At 51.8% G+C, this 17,335-nt stretch overlaps 2 protein-coding genes across 2 annotated transcripts; both read left to right on the forward strand.

The window, feature by feature from the left end:
• Positions 1-1,492: 1,492 nt before the first annotated feature.
• Positions 1,493-2,650, forward strand: LBRM_34_4930 (inositol phosphorylceramide synthase; the record flags this gene model as incomplete). Its single annotated transcript, XM_001568541.1, has 1 exon — positions 1,493-2,650. The coding sequence occupies one exon, from the start codon at positions 1,493-1,495 to the stop codon at positions 2,648-2,650; it is 1,158 nt and encodes a 385-aa protein (XP_001568591.1).
• Positions 2,651-6,465: 3,815 nt separating this feature from the next.
• On the forward strand, positions 6,466-7,305 carry LBRM_34_4940 (conserved hypothetical protein; the record flags this gene model as incomplete). Its single annotated transcript, XM_001568542.1, has 1 exon — positions 6,466-7,305. One exon carries the CDS (start codon positions 6,466-6,468, stop codon positions 7,303-7,305), a length of 840 nt encoding a protein of 279 aa, XP_001568592.1.
• Between the last annotated feature and the right edge of the window lie 10,030 nt (positions 7,306-17,335).

Consider the following 17,335-nt stretch of genomic DNA (forward strand, 5'->3'; position numbering starts at 1 on the left):
GGACGTTTTTTTTCTTTCGTTTCGCTCTCTTTCGCTAGCTTTTCTTTCTTGCTCACACATCAGACAGCTACCACACCACCCTGCCCCTCCCCACACGTCACAGGCAACATCTTTGTGGAGAGGAGGAGGGTTTTGCGCTGAGCAGCGTGCGAACATACCGGTGCGGTAACAAAAACAAGTAAGACTGCTTCTTCCTTTTTCTGCCTCTTCTCGTGCAGCCCCGTGCTCGCCCCCGGCATCGACAGCAAGCGCTGCTTGTGCACATGCTGCGCATAGGTCCTCTACATGGCTGGCGAACACGTTGGATGGGTCCTCTCGTGTTGGTCTCACCAGTACCTGCCGAAGAGCACCAATGCAGACGTTTTCTGTGGGTACGGATTCTCCCCCCCCCCCCCGCTGATGTTCTGCATCCCAGTCACAACGGGGAAACTTTGGTAGTCTCAACTCTCTTCTTCCTCTTTTCCTACGTCATGTTTTCTCATAAAAATACGCATATGCCGACTTCGGTTTTTGAATCATTCGTCAATGCATCTCTTTTTTTCCCCTTTCCTCGGATTCATCAACTGGGGTGAGTCGCTGCCACCATTTCCTCGTCGAAAGCACAGTAATATCCATCACTGTCATCACCGCTCCCAGCACCAATACCAGCAAAGAAAAGACCTCGAAGGCTATCCACGTGAGAGTCGTAGTATACGCCCTGCTAGTGCTCCCCACCAATACATCTCACCACAAAGCAGCACTCGAATACGCCTTCATGCACAGCAGCACCCACGCACGCACCATCTACGACAGCTCACTGCCCATTCCCCTTTAAGGTTTTGACGGGCACTGCTTTATACAGTAAAGCAAGACTCTCCTCCTTTTCCTCCCTTAAAATCTCTGAGTACATCGCCCGTGTATTGTCTTTCTTGCTATCCTGTTTTCTCTCCTGTTATTCACTTCCTTGTTCATGTTGCCTTTTTCTTTGTCTGCGCCACTACCCATTTAAAAATTTAACTCGACCATCTCAAGTTTTCCCAATCGAGAAGTGTGAGTGTGCATACTCCTAGTGTGCTCTCCCCCCTCTATCAGTCTCTCTTCGCCATCCGCTGTCTGTCTTACGTTCCCTTTCGCTGCTTGCATCTTGGGTGAGTAATTTGCACTTGTGCTGACAACTTGGCGTTCCTTTTTTTCACGGTCGATTGCGGCATTTACATAGAGGTCCTTTTCCCCATTTTTGTTTTCTCAATTGCGCTCAGCACTTGTACTCTCTCTCTCTCTCTCCGTTGATTGTTTCTTTTTTTTTTTGCTCTTTGCTGTTTGGTGGTTTTTCTGAGTGTTGAAACACACATCAGTTTTTGGGCTCGACGAAAAACGCTACTTGCAAACGCCCCCCCCCCCCCACATACACACACCAGCGACGCACACGTGTGATCCTCGTTGCTATTCGCCACCAAGACTGTGAGCAGCAAGTCGTTGCTGTTTTCGACTATTCCTCCTCGCCGCGAGCACAATGGCGAGTCATGAGAGAGTTCACGTACCAGGACGCAAAGAAAATGACGAGACCAGCTCCATGCCGTGGTACAAGCAACCGCTACCCTTGACTACGCAGGTGATGCGCTTTGCGCTTTTATTGCCATTCACGGCGTTGTTCCTCGGCGTGGCCATAGTAATCACAAACGGGCGTATGCCGGATCCCAAGAGTATGCCGCCGCTGCCCGATCTCCTCCTGGAGTGGATTCCGAAGGTGGGGTTTGTTGAGATTGGCACTGACATTATCATCATGTTGCTGAACGCAACGATGGTGGTGGTGGGATTCAAGGTGTACTTGTTGGAGCGGCACGAGCAGGGTATGCCGAACTTGACCTTCTTGGAGCGCATCCCGAGGATCGGCACGTCCGTAAATCGTGTCGTCTTTGGCATCCTCGACTCGGGCCGGCGCCCCTACCCCCTGAAAAGGGTCCATCAGATTATGGTAGTCCGCTTCCTTACGTCCTACAGCGTGGTGGTGCTGTTCCGCGCTCTTGTAATTGTGGCGACGTCATACCCGGCGACCGACAACCACTGTCAACATCCGCAGGCAATCAAGGACCCCGTGGTTAACGTCATCCTCACCCTTGTGACACTGGGTAGTGGTGCGATTCACTGCGGCGATCTGATGTTCAGTGGCCACACGATGATCCTCTGTCTCGCCTTCATGCTAATCTGGGACTACAGCCCCTTTCTGTACCCATGGGCGATGCGGGTGTGGGCATCCGTGCTTCTGCCGGCAAGCTTCTACTGCATCCTCGCCTCTCGTTCACACTACACGGATGACATCCTAGTGGCGATGTACGTGATGATCGCAACGTACAAGCTAATCAGCCATGCCGAGACTGGTGCGCCGTGGCAGTTGCAGCTGCTGATCCGCTGGCTGCCGTGGCCAGGCACGAACACGACCGAGGGGAGGTGGCCGACAGATGAGGTTGTGGTTGTTGTTCACATGCCAGCACAAGACGAGTCAGCTGCATCGTCACCTATGCCAGAATATGAAGGCGTGACCAAGACCACAGTGCCCGTACAAAGTGCGACGGCCAGATCCAGTGGTAGAGATACACACTTGTTGCGGATGAAGGATTCGTCAGAGAGCAACGGTCTGCACCCTGATGTGTGTGAGACATTGCAACATTGATGCATGACCTCCATAGCCCATGCTCGGCACCCCTTTCATGCCTTTGGTGGCTTCTCTTATTAAGGGATTGTGGAAGGTAATTCGTTGCTTGGTGTGTCTGATGTTCATGGCAGAGAATGTACTATAGGCCTAACTGACGATCGCAGTTTAATCTCTCTTTCTGGCGTTTTCTGCGCACAGGTGTGTATTTCGTGCTGTTCTAACTGGCTTATCACTTCTTCTCTCGGCTTGTCTGTACGCTTGTATTACCTGCAGGGGGGTCTTTGAGGGTTAATGTATGTTTCTTTCTTTTTTTTTCTCATTCACAATGCACCACACCACACCACGCCACCCCTTCCTCTTCTGTCGTCGCAGCTCTGCACTGTAAAGCGGCTCCTAGAGCGAATGATGGAGTAATGGCACAAAAGACACACCCCTGTCTGTGTCTGTGTGTGTGTGTGTGTGTGTGTGTGTGTGTGCGTGTGTGTGTGTGTGCGTGTGTGTGTGTGTGTGTGAGCATTATGCACAGGTGCAAAGCGAGTTATTTCCAGCTCTGTAGGTTAAACACAAAAGGGAACAACGTATCACTCATAGCTCGTAGCAAGTACCCTTCACAAAGCCAAGAAAACTTCGTTTGCGTACCTCTCTGTCCTTCGCACCTTCTCTCCTTCTCTCCTTCTGACCGTAACCGCAAACTGAAATTTAATTCATTAGCACCATTCCATGGATATCTCCAGTGGTGTAACGAGGAAAGAACGCCATCCATTTCGTCACTACTCTGAAATTTAGTAGCATCCATCTCTTTGCAAACATCCAGGTAACACCTGTTACTGCTCAACATGGGCATTCCGTCATCAACAAACCAGTGGGCAGACGCACCCCACCACAGCCCATGGACCTCCTGTGCACCACGACCACCACCTGGTTGTCTCGCTATAGTCGTCTGCCGTCGATGCGAGGCGTGCGTCTAACGGGCTCCTCATGCCCTTCCTCGCCCCTTTGTTCGGCGCGGGCCGCGCGATGGGTGCTGGGCGGACTCGGAGGCTCACCTCACGCCGTGATCCAAGCACGCTGCGCCCAGGCGTCCAGTTGCGCGACAACGCACCGCCCCCACCGCCCCAGAGGACGCACACCGCAGCGCGGCTCGTATGGCGCCCCTCTCTGCGGCGGACGGTGCGGAGTGCGAGGTCATCAGCAGAGGTGGCGCTGTGGCCTGCCGCGTCAGACGCGCGAGCTTGGAGTACAGAAGCAGTGCTACAGCCTCGGTACCCGGCTGCCGCTGCGCCACCTTGTGCGGGAGCAAGTCCAGGGGGTCTACGGGTGGTGTGGCGGGGGTGGAAGCCAGAGAACTCTGGTTGGAACCTCTCTGACTGGTGGTCGCGCACCAGTCGCGAGGCCATTTGTTCGAGTTACTTTCCCAGATGGCTGGTCAGCGCCACAGGGCGATTGAGCGCGGGATCATCGTCGGGCTCGCGCTGCGTCAAAGGGAGCTCATTACACTCCTCTTTCCACGTGTCACGGAGAAAGTCGATGGCGACGCACTAGCCGCAGATGTTCAGCAGCACCCCCCTGCCGCGCATCGAGAGGACCTTGACACTCTAGCAGTGGACTTCGTCGAGGCCCAGGGAGAAGGTGCAGTGGACATCGTGGGGTGTCATCTCGGGCTCACCCATCGTGAATGGCTTAGGTTGCGTGGTGGTGATGGTGGGGTCTCGGTGGTGTGGAGGGGCGCCGCTGGATGTTGCGTCAATTTCTGCTGGAAAATCGTCACTAACGCATTGGCATGCCCTTTTGCACTGAGAGATGGCTGTTGCCTTGTCTCATCCCTGGCGCGCACGGCGCGAACGAGGGCATGGATTTTATAGATACGTGCCAATGATCGAGGCTCACCGTTGATGAGAACCTTACTGAGATTAATCCATCCTTCGAGGGTTTTTTCGGAGCTTTTTCATGAAGATCTCTGAGAGAGTGCTGGGACCATGCGGTCCACAGGGTACCTTTTGTAGAGCAGCTTCATATCGTGTCGATTCTGGCGTGCAGAATGTTCTGTTGGTTACCACATGAATCAGCTTTCTTGGTGATTGCAGCCATTATTTTAGGCCGGAGTTTTACCTTATCCTTACACGGAGTATTTTCTGCTTGTGTATATGTGGCGACATCGTGGTAGATGCGACTAGACGGGTGATTCGTCCCCCCCCTTGGTGTCCTTTCGGACTCTCGTGGTGGCCGGTGCCAGAGCGGCCCTCTGAAACTCGCGGGCCGTCGCTTCGGTGTCGCTATTGTAGACGTGGTCTCTGCAGGGCGACTTGGCAACCAAGGAACGGCGCGGCTTTCTGCTTGCTTTGCAGAAAGGATATCATTGGGCACCAGCCGTCACTGACTGCACGGACTCATCTCTCTCTGTGAAGTTGATAGTGAACTTGGCTGTGCAGTGATTACTCGGCATCGTGGCGTCAATGGACCAATCATAGGTGAAGTCGTCCAGTATCAGGGCGACGTGCGGTGGCATTTCTGTGGCCCCTGTCTGCGCTGTGCCATGTCGAGGTGTCTTCATCGCTTGCCCAGGTGGAGTAGTTGGTATTTGAGCTAATCGTGCAGAATCGCCCCAGTGCGATCAGGTCGCTCTTTCCTGCCCCATATCGCGTGGTGGGAGTTCGCGTCTATTCCGGTAACGTGAGGAAGGGGTGCGACGACACTTCGTGTCTGTTGGAGAACTTCCCGTTCCACCAGGCCACCCTCTGCCATGGCGCCGGACGTGAGGCGTGTTCGTCTGGTAGGCTCATCGTAGCAATGCCAGACCGCCTCTACTTTCACTTTATCCGCGAAGAGGGGAGGGAACCCTACAGACAAACATATGGCCTCTTGTATGCGCACGGATACCCCACCACCGGTCTTCTCTGCCCTTCGTGTACACCGGAATGCTGAAAAGCCGGGAGAGCAAATTCTTTGCTGGCCTGTGGGATGAAATGCGTCTCGTGCAGAATGCCGGCGTCTATCGAAGATTCGCCACGCAACCGGTCCAACCAGCACCCCCTGGCGACGTCCAGGACTACGGGCAACATCGCCGCAGTGCAACTAATGCAGCAGGCGGATGTGTGTAGTGGTTGAATCGTCGACACGAGTCATGGTGAGCTAGTGCAGGTCTGATCATGGCCGCGCGTTTCTTCCGCACCGCAGCAGCCCCGACCTCTCTGCCGACACTAAGACTTTGCAACTCTACCCGCGGGCAGGCCGCTGCAGGCTGCGTGGCTTCCCCACCAAGAGTGGACACGGAACGCGGGGCACCACGAGCTGAGGCGGCCGGCATCATCAGGAAAAAGGACGCCTCGTAGCGGGTATAGATGGACTACAGCGTCATATTTGTTTCTGTGCCATCTCTCACTTGTTCTCTCTGGATGTTTTCCTCTTCACCGTATCTCCCTTTTGTTGCTCTTCGCTGTGAACTCTCTCTCCGTGGTCGAGCCCACATCCTTTCAACTTTTCTCCATCGTCCACTCCTATCCTTTTCATCTTCATTACCAATCCTTCTCGCTCATCTTTATTCCTCTACTACTACATACCCCAGTCGTAAGCGACTCCCACTCTTTCGCTCTCCTCTCACCAGCGCCGCCGCATTCGTTTCATTTCTTGTGTAACAGCAAGTACATCATTCTTAGAGCTGCCTATTCACGACCTACAAGAAAAACATCTCGACATCTCTTCTGCCAGTCACCCCCATCCCCTTCCTCTCCACCCACGCATATACGCGCGCTCTCCATCAAACCTTCAACGTGCTGCTCTCCTTTTTGTTGTGCGCCACCCCCTCTACACCCTTACAAAACACGCGCACTACCACGATGTCGGCCGCCTCTTCTCAACTCCCCGCTTCGCGCATCAAGAGCCGAGTGAAGGTGTACCGCCACGAGCCCTACGCGGCGAGCCTCATCACCCCAGCCTCTCCTGCTGAGGCACCTCTGGTGTGCTGCCACCAGCGTAGCCCGAAGTCGCCCGGCAGCTCTTACGCCACCTCATCGCCTGCTCGCTCTATCCTCGAGGCGGCACTGCCCAGCGCACCGGCTGCCATGTACCCCTCTTACTATCCCACCGTCAGCTTCATCCATCCGACGCCGATGGCGCACCCCGCGCACACGCCTGTGTGGATCGCCTTCAAGTACGGCCGCAAACCCTTTATGACTACCTTCCAGGTGTCCATTGGTGAAATGGTCATTGTGGAAGGTGACCGCGGCATAGACCTTGGCATTGTCGATGATGTGTGCACAACGCCTCTTACTGACAACGTGTTGCATATTCTCCGTCGCGCTACTAATGAGGATACGGCGCAGAATCACAGGCGCGCCGTGAAAGAACAGGAAGCGCTGCAGACGATGCGCTCGTTGGCGGTCAAGGTGCACTGCCCGACCCACGTGGAGGATGCTATGTTTCAGCTGGATGGCAAAAAGATCACTGTCATCATTTCCCGTACCTCGCGCACCTTTGTCGACTTCCGCCGTCTGCAGCGTGCCCTCTTTGATGTGTACCGCTGCCGAATCTGGTTTGCCTACCTCGACGAGATTCAGGAGACGATGAGCACCGACGTCACTCGGCCTCTGCGTCGCGGACAGCGTCGCTGCTTGTCCTCGAATGAGGTGGCTGCGAAGAAACTACTTACGACGACGTCGTGCACAGTCGCAGCGTAAGAAATAACGAAGGCATATCGAAAAAAAAAAGAGAAACTTTGCTCTCTGAAATTCCTGCTGAAGCACGTTATCACCATCAAACATTTGAGAGCCTCTAAAACTGGGAGGTAAGACAGAGAGATGCGCACATATGTTTCCCTCATGGAAATCACGGTCCACTTGAGTGAATGCTCAAACGAAAAAAGTATCAGATCCCTTTCACACCCGCTGATGTGCCAAACTACGAAGCCGCAAGAGGAAAAAGAAATACATTTTGTGGCGTACAGTAGCGACACAAACACCCAGCATCTGTACACAAAGAGGAAAATAAAAGATGCCTCTTGGCTTACTCGTGTGATAAGTTTTCTTTTCCTCTTTTCGATCTTGTATCTCTTCCCCTGTCGCGAAACGGCCTCTTCTTGTCTTCTTTCTTTTCACTTCCGCAGAGCTGCTGAGGCATACGCGTGAATGTGCGTGCGCGCATGTGTATGTGTGTGCGTGTATCTCACAGTTATTTGATGGTAGGCTCTTTCTACTCTTTTTTTTTTGCATTGTTTTGCTGATCCCATTGACGCCTTGTCATCCCCTCGACGCTGCGTGAGTGCGTGCGCGTCTTTTTTGTTCGTACTTAGCGCTACATTGTCGCCTTGTTTTTAATTATTGTTCTGAGCTGTTCCAGTACTTATTGGCGCCCCCGCACTCTTTCTCCTTCCATGCGCGCTGTCCCTTTTCGTGGGAGGAGTCTTTCGCTTTTGCTCGTGCTTGCTGTCCTTCTCCATGTTGAAGGTGTTCGAAGAGGAGAGGGCGAGCCAAGCATGTCTTGCGCAGGCTGTATTTCTTCGTTTCTTTCTACCTCTCCTTGTGGTTTACAGAACGCCTGTTTCGTTTGTCGCTTCAAAAGGAGTTTTTTTTTCTCACTTGCCGCCTTCTCCTCTCTAAGGCTCATTTCCACGAGTTGAGCAACGATCGTTTAATTTGGTCAGTGCTTAGTTTTTTTCTGCCCCCTCCCCTTCTCCCTCCCCACCCCTCTTCTTCCTTGCCATGTTGGTTCGTATGTTTGTGTTGGTGTCATAGGGCACATCATCATGTTTTTTGTTTGTTTTGACTGACGCCACCGCTGCCTGCTACACTGTCTCCTCCTCCTTCCTTCAGCCATGGATGCATTCTCTCTGCGCTCCTCCTGCTCTCTCTCTCTCTCAGCATGACTCGTCGTGTTCTGTCCTTTGTCCATACCCCGGGGGGCATCCCTCCTCTCCCCCCCCCCAACAGTATGAGCACACCGGCTACACTGTCAGCTTTTTCTTATAGAGAAGCAGTGTGTCTGCGAAACTGACACAACGTGCAGGGTAGAACATAAAGAATTGAGCTGTTGGAAGGGAGCGAACGACACTAGGAGCGTCGCTGTCCCTTTGTGTGTCCGTTGCCCGTTCAGTCATGAGTGCTCCTTGGGTGTCAGTGTCTCGAATCAGCTTTGTGTTGCGGAACCCTTTGGATCAAGTAACATGGTAGGTAACGCATTGGATGGTGTTCGCCCTGTTTTTTGCTTCTCCGTGCGCGCACATACACCAACACACGCACTACTCACATTTTGTCTCCGCTCCGCTGTAAGCTCTCCTTGACGTTCCCACAGGTCAATGAATAGACCATGTGGGCGCTCGGGAGGTGGGCACTGGCCCCGAGTTGGTTTGCATGTGCGTGTATCTGAGTGAGCGCGTTCATGTATTTTTTCGCGCGCGCCTTGCGATGCGTCTTTTCAGCGTTTATTTACACAGACAAGCATGAATGCCAAGCTTTGAGCTTGTCTCACATGAAGAATGCGCTTAAGGCTGCGTCGTGATGAATGATAGGCATACCGTGGTATCGCTGTTTTAACTCTGTGTGTTCCGTGCTTAGCAGCGTCTCTGTTTGAGTGTTGTATGGACTGATGACGTATCTGTGCAAGCGCTCACCACGCTTCATCATCGAGGCTGCGTTGCGGCGGCGCGTGACTCTCAACCGCCTCTTGTGACACCGATGCGTCGATGCGGAGTAGAAAACTAGCGGACGGTGGAAGGGGAGTATACATGTATTATATATTTATATGTTATACTATATTTATACTTTTAAGTTGTGGCAGGCACAGGGGGGGGGAGGGTACACGTTCTAAAACCGTGTCGAGTAATGACAGTACGCACGCACATGTGCTTGAGCACACTCCCCGTGCGCATGCATCTGTTTGTGCGTATCGGTGTGTCTTTATTTTCTTGTTTGTTTTCGCCCACCCCTCCCCACCCTACACCCCTTTTTCCCCGGTGCTTCAAGTGGCCTGTATTTCGTAGTTTGAGGTGACCGTGTCGACCAGGCTGTTCCAGTACCCTCGCCCTTTCTTTGCCTCCCTACTCCCCCCCGCTGTAGCTCCCGTTGTCCAGGTGCATTTCCGCTTTCCGACCCGGACGCGCCCCCAACATTTCTCATTCTTCTGTGTTCTAATTTTGATTTACACTCATAGTATGCCCTTCCTCAAATCGCACACGGTATTGGGGGCCTCCTGACGTTTGCGCAACCACAAGAAAGGCAGAAAAGAACCGCAGGCATGACGGACTACGGCCCTTCTTTTCCCTTTCGCCTTTTTCTTTTGTCCACCCTATAACGCCCCGCTTTCTTCCTCTTAGCGCGCCATCCTCATATGTATTGACTATGCGTGTGCGACTCACTTTCTTTTCGTCTTGCGAATATATATCTAGCTTCTCTGTCCAGCTCGACTCTACGCACGCCTGTTTTTCCTCGTTTCTTTGTGTTTCGTGTGCCTTCTCGTTTCCGTTCCTGTTCGCGGACCACGCGCAGCCAGCGGAGTTGTTTGACAGCGAAAGTAAGAAAGACACTCACACACACTTGCGCTTCTGTTTGCATACAGTGGTTTGTAATGAGCTACCTTTTTTCTTTGTTCTTATTTCTTTGCTCTTCGCTCGTGATTCTGGTTCTACTCGCATTCCTCCCATTCACCACGCACCCTTCAGCCTTTCTTTGTATTGTTTCTTTTTGGGGGGCGCTCCTCAGGCTTCCGCGCATGCGCAGTGGCAGAGAGGCATAACGTGCGGACCTCTCCATGCGTCCGAACAAGTCTAGAGCAAAACGATAGGCGCAGTGGGAACAAAGAAAAGAAAGGTACGAAAGATGAGGGCGCAGGGAGGCCTCTGCTGCTCGACGCACAGGTGAGTTTGTTTTCGGAGCAACATTCTGCATAAGAGTCACATGTTTCTCTTATGCCTCTTATGCAGGCCCTGTACTCGAGTTCACCACGCATGAAAAGTGGTGCTGTAGGACGAGGGAAAGGGGCACGCCGGAGAGAGCAGAGGGATGCTGTGAAGCGGATACGACACCACGCCAGTCGCGCTGTCACGTGAAGAGCATCTGCTCTCCCGCTTTTTTGAGCAACAGCAGGCTCTGTCTTGTGTTGAGCCTGCACCAGTTACTTTGTCCCTCTTGTGTGTCTCTCTGTTTATCTTCGATCATTTTATTGCCCCTTCTATTTCCATTTCTTTTCCTCTTTATGTGTGTTAGTGTGTGTGTGTGTGCGTGTTCTCTCGTGTTCGCCTTGTAAGCCCTCCCTCATGGTCCTCTTCCTCTTGTGGATGGCGCTCACCACTTCTTCAACCGGAGTAGAGGGGGGGGGCACGCAGACACCATCAGACACACCCACACATTTGTGCACCGCATCCAGACCCATCGGAGGGACAGAGGCACGTATTTGTTATGGTCTTGCACTATCACTCTTGATCCACTGGCTGCTGTGCTGTTTCTCTCCCTGTGTAGTCCTTACCTGTTCTTACTCATCGTCCGCTGTTGATTTGCGAGTGGTCTAAATTATATATTTTTTGGGTGCTTACAGCGTTGTGATGAGGTCTTCTCATGTGTCAACGTTCTTTATCTTACCCAGGGGCGCCTAACCCCCTTCCCTCTCCTAAAACGGTCTCAGCTCCAAGGATGGAGTTTTCTATTTCTTATCTACTGCACCATACACCCCTTCCCCTTTACTCCCCTCTCCACATCTGTGCAAGCCACCAGTAACAGGTCGGAAACGCAAATATATCATTTGGCGTTTGCTTTCAGATAAACATAATGGTGCTGCAAGTTTAGCTTTTGCTGGTTGTCTTCACCGGGGCTCTGTAGTTCCCCACCTTTTGCCCATTCACTCTATTTTCAGTCGATGAGCATGCTCGTTCGTTTTTTCTTTAGTTGTTTACTTGTTCGCCTGCGCCTGTCTGAGAGCGTTCTTCTCTCGCTGTTTCCTCCTCCTCTCTTTGTGCGGCTTTGCCTGTAGCACTTCGTCTCTCCATATTTCTCTTTCTTTTGGTGATGGTTTGTCTGTTGTCGACTAGAGCTGCTCAGCTTCTGGTTCTTCTGATCTCTCATTCTTCGCTGCTGTTGTCCTGTTTCTCTCTCTCTTCTGGTAAATAAATATGTGAGTTGCTGTGCTTCACTTTCGCGTACGTGTTCTCCCTGTGTGTTCTCCATCTCTCCATCTTCCCCACCACCACCACCATCCTCTTCGTGCGCAGGAGCAAAGGAACGCTTTTCTTTTGCATGTTTTCATGCCTCCTCTCTTTTTTTCTTCTTCTTCTCACGCACGCGTGTGAGAGAGAGGGCGTGTCTGCTTGACTTCTGTTTGTTTTCTTTCGGTGCTTCTCCTTCTTTCCCCGCCTCCCCCCTCGGCGCGGTCGATTGACTTGCCTCCTCTCTATCTGTTTTTCAACAGCAAATGAAAAAGAACGAGCAGAGGCGAACACACAAGCCGAGAGACACACATACAATAGAAGGCAGGCATAAGCAAAACCCAAGGGGAAGAAAGGAAGCGGACAACATCAATGATTTGTGGGGCCCCCTTTTCTGTTTGCTGGTCTCCCTCCTCTGCGCGTCTTTTTCGCTTTGTTTATTCCTTCGGGTATGCGCATGTGCTTGTGTGCGTGTGTGTATGTTTTCAAGGGAAAACGAACTCACAGATGCACCTGCACACTCATGCAAGCCATGGAAAGGGAATGAAAAGTGAAGGTGGAATGGTGAACAATGACTAACGAGTTGCAGCGGTATTACTAGTTTTATTCGCCCTCTAGCTTGCTTCTCCTTCCCCCCTCCCCCTATATAAGGAGGATAGTACTGTGCCTACGCTCTCTCTTTTCTTCTCTCCTCATTCACATTTTGGTCATACTACTGCATCGCTCCTTTGGTGTTGCGACTTCTCGATACGCCCTGTTTGCTAGTCCTTCTTCCTTCGTTTTGACGCCGCTGGTGTCTGCGTTAGGACCTTACCGTGCTTGATGCACTTCTGGCGAATGTACGTGCATGCCCTTCTCTCCTTTCTATTTCGAATTCTCATGTTTGTGTGTGTGTGTGTGTCTGTGTTTACCTCCATCCGATATTTTAATCCCCGCCTGCCCGTACGTCTACATCGGTTCCCTCATTCTATTCCCCTCTCCTTGTCCTCCTCGACGCTTTTTTTTTCCTTGTCTGCTTTTCTCTGTAGTTGTACATGTGTACGTGTATGACCTCCGCTGTATGGCTATGTTTTTTTTTTTTTGCTTCTGGGCACATGGGTGTGTTGTTGAGGAGACTGTTTGTCTCGTTCTCTCAACGACATCGCGAAGGTGTGATTCCTTCATGAAGGGCAGAGTTCCTCCTATTTTCTCGCTTAGATTGCCTCTTTGAGCACTCGACTTATTTCCCGACTACCACGACTGTGACTTCGCGGTGGGTGGGTGGGTGGGTGGGTTACACCTCCCTCCCTCTTTCTCTTCCCCCCCCCCTCCCCCCACAGTCTCCACTGCCCTCAACACATTATTCTTTCTTACTTTTACATTTTCGGTTTTCGTTTTTTTCCCCGTCTTTCGCTCTTTCGGCATGCAGCACGCCGCGTCTTTTTCTGCCCCCCCCCCCTTTCCTCCTGTCGCTCCGCTTTCATTTTTGTTGGAAGGTGTCACGCGACTGTGTGTGTGTGTGTACGCATACGTGTTTCTCAACGTTTTTTTTTTTCTTTTCTCTCTTCTCTGTCTTTTTTGGTCTCCTCATCGTTCTCTCTCCCTGTGTGTGCCGCTGTGCTCTCCCTTTTTTATTTCCGAAGTTCTCTATCGACTATTTCTGTTAGATCGCTCTTGCTTCTGATGGCACTACCTACTCACACAGTCGACATACAAGGATCTACCATTTCTCTTTTTATGCTTGCATGGCTTGCTCGTTCTTGTAGCGTCGCTTCTGCTCCTTTGCTCTTTAATGCTTTTCGTCGTCTTTGTGGTGTTTATTCTCTATAGCCGTCTTCTTCCACCTTCCCATTGCCCATCTCTTTCCTTCGTTCTATATATTCTCGCTTTTCATTTTTTTTTGTTTTTGTTTACATCATCTCCTTTCCTCAAGTGGAAGGTGAGTGGCACGGCAAGGACACCGTGACCTCTCTGATTGATGACGAGACGTGCGGAGGTGCAGGTAAAGAGGCCTCTCACGTCCCACCAGCAGGACTCACAACGTGTACCATTTTTCTCGTCTTACTTGTTTCTCCGCCCCCCCCCCCCCCCGACTTCTCTCACATATTTGCCACCTCTCTTTCTGTTATCCCTTCGACATTTTCTCTCTTTTTGCTCCCCTTCAGTCCACGTCCGCTTTTTCACTGTACGCGCACCGTCTTGATTTGTCCGTTCTCACGGTTGCCATGTTGTTGTTATTTTTTTTTTGCTTTACATGTGGGCTGGAGTTAGGTAGCCCCCACACACGCAACCCCCCCTGTATCTCCACCTTTTTTGGGGGAGCGGGGTGGCGCCCTGCAAGACGCTCATCACCGCAGGCACTACGCAACACTTGTAAACAACGAAGAACGACAGCAAAGGTGCAACCAAAAGGGACCAGAACGCCGAACGAAAGAGATGAAAACAAAAAAACGAAAAACGGTGACAGCGGCGCAGATGCTGAGGGAAAAGGAGACGATAAAAAACACGTCGCTCACAAACGTTCTTCTCTGCACCTTCTCATCAGGCACGCACACGCACAGAGACATCCTCAGCGCATCCTATTCTTGCTTCAGCAAGCACGAAAAAAAGAGAGGCATCACAGATGCCTTCTTTCTGCTCTGTTTGTTGTTTACTCCTCTGCATTGATCGATGCAGCTGCAATTCCTCTCATCGCAGTTCTATTGCACTTTTTTTTTTTTTGCTAACGTGACCTCCTTGACAGGTTTTTCCATTCTCATTTTGACGCCTACTCTCTCTCTCTCTCCTTGTCTCCCACTATATACCTGTACTTCGTTTCTTACATTTTTTTTCTCTCTGTGTTGCTAGTTTGTGCCCTCCTGTGAAGTGAATGTGCCACGCCCGCGTACAGCACGTGCAGCTCTGCGTGTGTCTTTCACTGAGCTTATCTGGTACGTTTTCTGATTCATTTATGTTCGTTACTTTTGGTTGCCTCCTGCTGCTATAAAAGTTTGCCCCCGCCGCACCACCCGTAGACCCCCTGGACTTGCTCCCGCACAAGGTGGCGCAGCGGCAGCCGGGTACCGAGGCTGTAGCACTGCTTGTGTACTCCAAGCTCGCGCGTCTGACGCGGCAGGCCACGGCGCCACCTCTGCTGATGACCTCGCACTCCGCACCGTCCGCCGCAGAGAGGGGCGCCATACGAGCCGCGCTGCGGTGTGCGTCCTCTGGGGCGGTGGGGGCGGTGCGTTGTCGCGCAACTGGACGCCTGGGCGCAGCGTGCTTGGATCACGGCGTGAGGTGAGCCTCCGAGTCCGCCCAGCACCCATCGCGCGGCCCGCGCCGAACAAAGGGGCGAGGAAGGACATGAAGAGCCCGTTAGACGCACGCCCCGCATCGACGGCAGACGACTATAGCGAGACAACCAGGTGGTGGTCGCGGTGCACAGGAGGCCCATGGGCTGTGGTGGGGTGCGTCTGCCCACTGATTTGTTGGTGGCGGTGTGGGTGTTGGGTTGAACCAAAACGGTCTTTTTTTTTCGGCGGTGAGCTGCTAGGCTCTCAACGACGCACTTAGTGGAGGGTGTGTCTGGATTGCGCAGCTGGACAAGGGGCGAGTAGAAAGACTTAACTGTTGTGTAGCCAAGGTGTTGTGTGTATGTGTGTGTGTGTGTGTGTTTGCGGTTGTTGTTTTGGTAAATTCTTATGTGGCGTCTTTCCACACACCACTCTTAGCGTCGTTAGCTGCACCTTGGTCACTTGTTGTTTACAGCTCTTTGGTGCTGCCTTTCGCTGCTCTTCATTCCAGTTGTGTTCGGCGTCATGCTCATCAGGGAACCTCAGGTTTTGACTTCTTAAGGATGTCAGGGACTTTCACTTGCTGCCTTCTGAAAAGGGTGCTTTTCTCGTGTGGTGCAGCGAGGAAGGCAAAATGCACTGGAAAGGGGAGAATTGCGATTGAGGGGCAGTGAGAAACGGGGAAAGACGAAAAAAGTGTTGTTCAAGACGGCCTGACCACCTGAGGCAGCTGGCCGGATGACTGCAACTGACTCTTTCTTCCACATTGATGCTCACAGATTCACAGAGGTATGGGGAACATGTGAACAACAGAAAATAGAGTATACCAAAAGAAACACCGTACGCCCTTTTTTTCGTGCAGCAATCTTCATGTGCACAGACGAGTGTAAAGTAGCAGCGTGGCCAATTCACCGAGAACACGAAGGGGATAAAAAGATGAAGGTTTGAGTGCAAACCCCCTTTTTTTTTTGATTCATCAACTCAACCCTCTTTCCGTGTACTCTCTCATAGTGACCGGAGGCATATGCGTACAGGTGTGTTTGCACAAGAAGGATTCGGAGGAGCCGCCCCTGTGCGACCTTCAATTCGGATTTTGGTGCGAATTTGCACATGTGCTGTGCACCCTCCCAACCCCATCGCAGGCAACTGCGCTGTTCATACTCTTACATTCTTCCGTTCACGGCTTATCCGTGTACTGTTGGTTCCTCGCGGGTTTCTGTTTCCTTCCCAATCTTTCCGAAGACCCTTTAGTGTGCTCTTTCCCTCTCTCCCACCCTTATGTCGCGCATTTGCTCGGAGCTGCGCTGTGATGGCGAGCGGCAAGGGGGAGGTGCAGTGGCGTTAATGAGCGATAAAACGCGAATGCGCGATGTGAGTGCAGCGAAAGGGCACACTCAAATCCACATTCCGTTGTAGGAAGTCCATTAGTGGAAAATAGCTCCTCAGCCTGCAGAATGCTTCGACTCCATTTCATCTTGGCGTGTGTTGCTTTGCAAAACGATGTGTGGGCGTTGTTTGTGGTTGTTGCTTTGCCTCGTTTATTTTTCACCTTTTCTTTTTGTCTCTCGCTTCCCTTTTTTGGACTCCCTCCCCGCTCTTCACTGATTACACATGGTCGCTTGAGCGAAAAAAGGAAGGAAAAGGAGTGAGACACGAACACAAAAACGAAACGAAATCCACCCTGTGCTTTTGGGTTGCCGGCGCGCTCTCCTTTTCTCTCTGTTGCCCTCTCATTCTCTCTAAGCGTTCTCTCACGTTTGCTCGTAAGTTGACATTTTTCTATTCTCTGGTGTGCGGCTTTTTTTTTCTGGCTGCCTGAAAAAACTGATAGCTTTTCTCCTTTGTCTGTTTTGCGATTCGCCTCTCTTCTTCCTACAAGACATTTCTTTTTTTTTTTTCCACATCCTCTTTCTCTCTCGCTCCATTCCGTGGCTTGACTGGAGGCTTGAAAGCACGTTCCGTCTCTCACTATGTCTCTCGATTCCTTTCGCTCCTCTTCTCTGTCATATTCGGCTCTTCTACCGGTCGGCGCTGTGCCGAAAAGAAAAGCGAAAGCTGCAAACCATGAATTCACCTCTGCTGGAGATTTTACGGAGATGAGTAATGCTGGGGCACTCGTACCCACTAATGAAGCAGTGGAGGGCGCAACAAAAAAGGCATGCTAAGGCTTTTGAGTAGCACAAGCGTGGAACCCGGGAAAAAAAAAGCGCTGTGAATATGCGCCCGACCTCACTATGCCGCTCTCAGCTACATCGCGTGTTTGAGTTGAAGGCGTCTTTAGTAGAAGAGGGGTGGGAGAGGAAGGGCGAAGAGATAGTTGAGAAA

This window comes from Leishmania braziliensis, chromosome 35, assembly GCF_000002845.2.
Source record: "Leishmania braziliensis MHOM/BR/75/M2904 complete genome, chromosome 35".
NCBI classification, from domain to species: domain Eukaryota; phylum Euglenozoa; class Kinetoplastea; order Trypanosomatida; family Trypanosomatidae; genus Leishmania; species Leishmania braziliensis.